Genomic DNA, 8,548 nt, shown 5'->3' on the forward strand with positions numbered 1-8,548 from the left:
TATACATGTCCAGGTAACAAACAAGATGTGTTTGTGAAACACAAATGCCCCCGATAATGGCTAATTCCGAAGATGGCCAAGGTCACAAGGGCAACTATCTTGGTACCAGTAGAAAGATCTTGTCAAAAGAAATACTCATGTACAATATGAAAGCTCTAATATTTACCATTTAGAAGTTATGACCAATGTAAAAACAAATTAAAGTAGGTCAAATGTCAAGGTCAAAAGGTTCAATACCAACGGAAAGATCTTGTCACAAGGAATACTCATATGAAATATCAAAGCTCTATCACTTACTGTTCAAAAGGTATTAGCAAAGTTAAAGTTTTCAAAAAGTAGGTCAAATTCCAAGGTCAAGGGTAAAAAATGTTGGTACCCACGGAAAGGTCTTGTCACAAGGAATACTCATGTGAAATATCAAAGCTCTGTCACTTACTGTTCAAAAGGTATTTGCAAGGTTAAAGTTTTCAAAAAGTAGGTCAAACTCCAAGGTCAAGGTCACGGGGTCAAAAATGTTTGTACCCACGGAAAGGTCTTGTCACAAGGAATACTCATGTGAAATACCAAAGCTCTATCACTTACTGTTCAAAAGTTATTAGCAAGGTTAAAGTTTCAGACAGAATGACAGAATTACAAAATGACAGACAGGACAAAAACAATATGCCCCCCGATCTTCGATCTCGGGGGCATAAAAACAAAGACAATAAATTGATGAAATATGCGAGCTAGACTAGATTTCGCCTCTCGACAACTTGGCAATGTTACCCCAACCATCTCTTCAACCTTTCCCGCCATTTGTACACTAGAAGTATTTTGCTTGGTTAAAAAATAAGGTTACAACATTTCAATGACAATGCAACAGGGAGAAGTCATTATGATCACCGGGGGAAAAAAATCTAAAGAGATATCTCTTTTTGAAAATTTAAAGAGATATCTCTCTAACTTAAAGAGATATCTCTTTTTACATCGATATAGAGATATCTCTTTACGCTAGAAATATATCTCTTTCTCACTGAGAGATATCTCTCTAGCTTTGAGAGATATCTCTCAAAGAGAAAGAGACATCTCCCAAGTGTAAAGAGATATCTCATTTGTGTAAAGAGATATCTCTTGTTTAAAGAGACATCTCTTTTGTTTAAAGAGATATCTCTTTTACTTAAAGAGATATCTCCCTAGCTTAAGGATATCTCTCTAACTTACAAAGATATCTCTTTAACCAATAAAGATATCTCTTATTTAAAGAGACATCTTATTTTACGAATAAATAGTAAAAGGGCTTGCCATAGAGGTGGGAATTGCCCCATACGTTTGCGATATATAGGCTGGCACGTGAGGGTTTTTTAAATAGTAGTAGTTAAATATAATCAAATCAACCGATTTAGTGTAGCGGTCAGTAGAGCTAGCTTTTCTAGTGATGTGGTAGAGTGTCTCTCTTAATCACGCAATTTAAGCAACGGCGAGTGTGTTCAGCACTTGGCTGGGTTACCGCTACACGTTACACCCAGTGCTCGAGCTGGGCTTCGCCATTTTCGCCAATGGCGAATTTTTTTCAAAAATGGCGAAAAAAAATTGAAAGTGGCGAAAATCCCTTTTTGCAATAAATTGTATTTTTAATCCTTTGTCAGTGACACATTATCGCCTGTTTGTTTATGCAGTCAAAATCTGTTTATTCAGTCAACGCGTGCGACCGGGAATCTCGCGTCGTTCCAGTGCACACAGAGCTGGTCACAGCCTCAGGTAATTTATGGCTGCAAAAAAGTCGGGGATTATGTAATAAAGTACATCGGACAGCTGTTTACCCTGCTGTGGTCAATTGTTTAACATTTAAAGTCTTATTCATTATCGTGTTATCATTTCCACATTAATGTCAATTCTTAACCACAGAACCGACTGGTAATTAAATTGGCCGTATTATTGTGTATAATGTATATCTAAATACATCAATTGTTTGTTTTTGCGGCCAAACTCGTTGATTACAAGATTTTGATTTTGATGTGTTTGATTTTAGTTCGAATATTTCATAAACAATGCGGTCGGTCACCATTGATATGGACTTGGCAATTTTAATAAATAATTTTCTTTGAAGTTCGGTGCGCAACAGTATAAAAATGCTAATCTCATAAGACTATGCACCCCATTCTATTTTGACACTAAACTTGTAGCTTCTGACCCTAGTCAGTCTAAAATTTAAAAAATATCTATGTTTGGCTTTACAGTCAACCCCACCTCCTCAAACATCTGATTCTGTCCAAATTGCAAAATCTTCCATACAAAAACGGAAATTTAATAGGGAGTGGTTGAGATACGACTCTAAATTGGGCTTGATGTTTTGTGACATCTGTATTTCGGCCAATGTACACAATGTTTTCACTGAGGGGTGTAGCATCATGAAGTTTATATTTATATGATTTATTATCTGAATTTTGATTTCCATAATAGAATTTATCAAACAAATCAACTTCTTATTATTTCAGAAAGAAATGTTTAGGTATGGTAGCTGGATATGATTAAGTAATGTAACTGATTCAAAATGCTAAAATAAGTGTAATGAATAAAATAATATGTAATATGATGGAAATAATTGTAAAGCATGTGATTATTTGTGCCGTGCCACTCCCCGAAAAAGTGGCGAAAGGGAATTCTGGTCCAGTGGGAGCACTGCCTGGTTACACCTACAATTTGGCGAAATTCTTGACAAATTTTACCATACCCAATGTAATGCTCCAGTTTGACAGTCATGCTACAAACGTGTTCACTTATCGTGCAGTCCGTGTATGTACAGCTTGATAAAGCACACACCGCTTGCGCTTGTCAAACACTATTGATTTTCTGTCTTCTAATTATAGATTGCCTCAATGTATTGTGCAAAGGTCATGCCATTTAAAAATTATAGTCGGAAGGTTTACCTATTATACCATGAATTATTTTTTGTCGTGGTAAACAAAATTAAAATATATAAATCCTCGTTTAAAAATATATCAATCTTTATTAGAACATTTCCATGGTAACAGACACCATTCCTGTAGAAACACAGGCGACTTCTCCAAACTTATATCCTTATAAACCTAGAGTCTTTAACATAACCGAGTCGGAGTTCTCGGGGGAAAAATATCCGTTTTAATTTTGGACCAGTGCCGGCCCATAATAATTGAATCAGGGACGTAGCTTTGTTAGGTTAGAGTACGCGCGTGTTTACACATGTTTTGTCTTTCTCAAACGCATTTGTGTCCATAATGTTTGCAAAAAAATATATTCATATATATTTCTAGTTTTTAAAATCGGGTAAAAAATTATAATTCCGTCGGACCTTTTCTTTCTATAACGTATTCTACATGATATAAATAATGGTTAAATATTTTTTGTAAACTTATGGTGATCACAATGACTAACTCGACTTACCAGTAAAAAATCTTGGAATATCTGTACAATACATGTATTTAATGTCTATTGTAATTATTTGATGCTCAGAGTAGTGCAAATAAGTCTTAATATTTATTTAATTTTTGTTTAAGCCCCAAATTCGAGGCTGATCGTCAATTCTGTTTTTTATTATACGTATGTCCTAAACTGGGTATCTTGCAGTAAAGCAGAGAAAAGTGCAATTGTTGTTGATTTCTGCTGGCGGCCGACATGCGTGTAAATTACTCCGCGGATCTGCTGCTTTTTCTATTTCGACTGTGTTGTTAATACATTTCACGGAAAACTGACAGTTTCTAATTTGCAATTGAATTACAAGCATTAAACATAAAAATTGTTTTCTTCATGGAGAAACGAATGTAAAAACCGAATTGCAAACTTTTTTAAAATAAAGTTTGCGATTCGATTTTTATATTCATTTTTCCATGAACAAAATAATTTATATATTCAATATTATAATGATTCTACACACAACAGACATTTCCACTTAAAGGATACAAAATATGCCCGATTTAGGATTGTAAACCATTTTTTGTTTTTAATTTATAAAGCATTATCCCTATCATCATGTTTTCCGAGCGATGGGCTGATATTGTACTGTTGGTTTCGGAGGACCATTGGTTTCGCTGACTATATATATATATATATATATATATATATAAACCTCCAAAATACAATAGCAAGCATTACATCGTGATTTTTATTCAATAAATCACTGGAAGAAAGTTTTTTTTTAAATTTCTGCTATATTTCACTATTTCAACAAAACCTAAACTATTCAGGAAATAAAACTTGAACACGTAATGTAGAGTGATCTCGCATGCGCGAGTGCAACAGAAGTTTAATTATAATATACACATGTACATAGACATCTGGAGGTTCATTATTCCACTCAACTCATTCTACAATAGAAAACAAAAAATGTTAACTACATGTACATTGATATACAAAATCATGCGTTACGTATTCCATTACATTCTCTCACCAGAGAGCACATTACGCAATCTTCTCCTGGACATACAATATGGGTAATTTACATGTCCTTTATCTGTACACAGGTGAGAGATTTATTGTAAATGTCTGTCAGGTAAATATAGCTTGCGTAACGTATCCAATCTGAAGAACTTTTTGTGATTTTCTAGTTATGATCTTTAACTTCGTCACCTTTTTTGAAACATGCAAAATTTTACCAATATCTTAGACTCTATGCCTTTAAATAGGCACACATCTTTTTTTTTTCCCACATGTGATTGGGGGGGGGGGGGGGGGGGGGGGGGGCAGCCGTAGGGGAAATGGAAAAAAAATTAATTGTATCTTTTTTTAAATTCCTCACAAGCTAAAAAAAAAAATTTACCCCGCCTGCCAAATCCTGAATTTTTTTATACATGAATTCAATTCAAGGCTTTAGCACTATAAGAATAGTTTGAAGGGGGTAAATTTAACATTGACATAAGAAGCTGTCAAACACTGAACTTTTAATCTTGTCCCTTAATATTTATAAATATATGCATGTTTTGATTTTGATGCTTTGAAGTAAAATATAATATAAATTTACCGTGCATAGGTAAAATATTTCACAAATGTAGTTAATGACTCTTTACAAAGCGCCCTGTAATATAAAACTAAAAACCACAGGTCTTCAGATATGACGATGAGGGACGTGTCATGGTGGCCGTTGTCAAAATAAAGAACCCTCACTGTAACGAGTCAAATCGTCAAGTACACCTTGCACATTTCCCTTTTGTTTAAACTCAATATTATTTGTGTACACGGGGCGGAATTTCAGTAAGTATAAACAAAGAAAGCAGTTATTAATTGTATACATATTTGATTGCACTTATTTTTTTATGAAAAGAAATTCTATCTTCTGACGGAAATGTTGACACAGTTACCCAGCGTGATTCAGGTCAAAACGAGCATTAAAACTATTTACACAAGCGATAACACGTAGATAGTGTATACAGGTATCACACCGGTAATTATTTTCACTATATATTACTACAGAGGGAAAAAAATCATTAAAAATCAGTTTACAGAATTGATGCCGAATAACGCAGTCAGATACGTTCTCTGTTACCTATCTCGTCTACCGACACCAGAAAAACAACACCCTAAGCGGCATTTTAGAAAATAAATTACCCACAAACAAGTCCACGTGTTTTTCACATGTGTGTAAACAGCCGGAGTGCACCTCAGGAAGTAGCCTCAGCTACCAACAGCAAATAGTTCCTTTGTATACACTTGGTTATTTCTACAAATTACACAACATTTCCTAATCAGGGGTACAAAAATTAAGAGAAAAGAAGAAGAGGAAATGAGAAAAATCGCGCAAGGAAAAAAATATTTCTTTAAATATATGGAACTACAATTGACTAACTTCATTTTGATTGGACAATTACCGGTGTGATACCTTGAAAGGCTGACACGCCGCTCAGGACTAGACGGAAGGTCGAAAGAACAGGGAGGCCATGTTGGATTTTAAGGTGAGACAGAATTAGATATACGCATTCGGACATTGTAGTGTTAATAGTATCGATATTTCTGTGATTAATGAGATAGATCTGATCACCGGAATTGATCTGCTCACTTCGTTACTAATTTCATAAAACTTTGATATCTTTTCATTTGAAATATCAAATTCAATGACCAGTGTTTCACATCATACAGTAATTCTAGCTTCTCAATTGTTGTGACATGTCAAAGTCTCTAATTAAGATTCTTTTTTTTATTGACAGTAAAGTTCTCGTGTGATCCCGCCATCAGAAATGCATCCCCGGCGCAGTGCTCAGGAAGTCCTACTGTGTGACCTCTGTGAAACTGTCCCCCTACAGAGTCATTGTGAACTTTGTAATATAAACTTATGCAAGGCCTGTGTTGGGGAGCACCTCTCAGATTTGTCTAAAGATCACAAAGTCGTGCCCTTTTTACGCAGAAAGGCTACTCCTAACCACCCAAAATGTCCGAAACACGCCGAAAAACACTGCGAACTTTATTGCGAGGAATGCAACATTCCTGTCTGTACTACCTGCGTCTCTTCAGGTAAACACAAAGGTCACGATATGTCAGATATTCTGGAAAAACTCAGCGCTAAAACAGAAAGTTTACAAAAAGATCTAGAGGAATTAGAGAAGAGAATTTATCCCCGGTATGAAGAAATGGCGTCCGATGTGCAAACTGAAAAATCCGAGTTAGAAACGAATTATGAGAAACTGACCACAGTCGCTGACCAACAAGGAGAAATCCTACACCGGGAGATTACCGCCATTGTCAACCAGCGAAAATCCGCCATTGCAGGGATGAAAACGAAACATCTGGACGCGCTAAATAAAAATACAGAAGAAATCACACAGAAAATGGCGGAACTCAAACAGATCATGTCCGACTTGAAATCAATCTTAAAATCAAATGACGTCTCCTTAACCTCTACTTACAAATCTAGGAATTCCGAATTTAGAACATTACCGCCTAAAGTCCGAGTTATAGTACCCAGTTTCTCTCCTCAGAAAATAAACAAAGATCAGCTCAATGAAATGTTTGGTTCTCTGCCGCCATTATCCATTAACACAGAACATGGCGACACAATGAAGTCAGCAGAAGCTGTATCGTCTCCTCCAGTCAAACCACTGCTTGATGAGCCGCGCGTCACCGCCACCATAGACACTGGGTATAGACCACTATACAGTGTTAGCTGTCTGAGTGAAGATCAAGTCTGGACAGGCGGGGATAACGAAACCATGAAGCTGCTCAACCTCCAGAGTAAACTACTGACATCAATACAAACCAAGTCAGGGGGACTACCAGCAGACATAGCAGTGACACGGGACGGAGATCTTGTTTATACTGACACTAGAGATAACACTATAAACTTAATTAAGAATAAACAGATACAGACCGTGATCACACTACAGGGGTGGAGACCTTGCAATGTCTGCTGTACCGCGGGTAACGATCTCCTGGTTATCATGGACAGTGATGATTTCACACAATCCAAAGTCGTGCGTTACTCCGGCTCCACAGAGAAACAAAGCATTCAGTTTGATGATCAGGGTCGTCCTCTCTACTCATCTGGTGGTTACAGTAAATACCTCAGTGAGAACAAGAACCTGGATATCTGTGTGGCTGACTATAACGCTAGTGCAGTAGTGGTGGTCAATCAGTCAGGAAAACTCCGATTTAGATACACTGGTCATCCCTCTAATACCTGGCAATCATTTTATCCACGCGGCATCACTACAGACAGCCAGAGTCACATCCTGACAGCAGACTATGTCCATCACCGTATCCACATCCTAGATCAGGACGGACAGTTCCTCCGTTACATTCACTGTGATTTACGCCTTCCATGGGGTTTATGTGTGGACATCAGAGACAACCTCTTTGTGGCTGAGTATGGCACTGCTAAAGTGAAGAAAATCCAATATCTATAAACACAATGTTAATTACATTTACCAACACAATGTTAATTACATCTACCAACACAATGTTAATTACATGTCTAACCACAGAGTAACTTGCAGCACCGTGTTAATTACATCTGCTTGTTAATTACAGCCCTGTGTTAATTACATACCAGTTTACATTACATTCCTGTGTTAATTACAGCCCTGTGTACATTACAGTCCTCTGTTTGTGATGTGTAACATGTACTTGTGTTTGTGAGTTTAACAGAACATTATTTTGTTTGTGAATTAATTTGTGTTTGATTTTACAATGTATATATTAGATAAACATGATACAGAGTTCAGTCTTACATTATTACTGAGTACTTACTTAGATTTGTAGTACTGTAACAGAGAGTGACCCCAAACATCCAGTCTTCATCACAGATCTTCAGATTCAAGGTCACAGTCTTCTGTTTACCATCAATAACATCACACCACTTATCTAAATCTCCACCGTCCTACAAAATAAACAAAGTGTAATCATATCAAACTGAATTGTCAAGGATAGTCTGTGATATATTTACATGTTTACATAGATGTCAATGTAATGGGAAGGAAAAGAAGATGTGGCTGAACCGGGAATCGAATCCAAGGCCCTTTGTTCCCATGATATGACAGGAATCGGACCGGAGACCCCTGTATTACTAGTCAGGTGATCTAACCACTGAACGATCCAGATTGATATCCAT

General features: G+C 36.5%; 1 protein-coding gene across 1 annotated transcript; it reads left to right on the forward strand.

Moving 5' to 3' along the window:
• The first annotated feature begins 6,182 nt into the window (after positions 1-6,182).
• On the forward strand, positions 6,183-8,157 carry LOC125666622 (E3 ubiquitin-protein ligase TRIM71-like). The gene has a single exon (XM_056151757.1). The coding sequence runs from the start codon at positions 6,183-6,185 to the stop codon at positions 7,842-7,844; it is 1,662 nt and encodes a 553-aa protein (XP_056007732.1). The 3' UTR covers positions 7,845-8,157.
• Positions 8,158-8,548: the final 391 nt, after the last annotated feature.

Source organism: Ostrea edulis, chromosome 10 (assembly GCF_947568905.1).
Source record: "Ostrea edulis chromosome 10, xbOstEdul1.1, whole genome shotgun sequence".
In the NCBI taxonomy this organism is placed as follows: domain Eukaryota; kingdom Metazoa; phylum Mollusca; class Bivalvia; order Ostreida; family Ostreidae; genus Ostrea; species Ostrea edulis.

Bases quoted from the DNA above. Each gene is read 5' to 3' on its own strand.
- LOC125666622 (XM_056151757.1), top strand. From the start codon at position 6,183: ATGCATCCCCGGCGCAGTGCTCAGGAAGTCCTACTGTGTGACCTCTGT.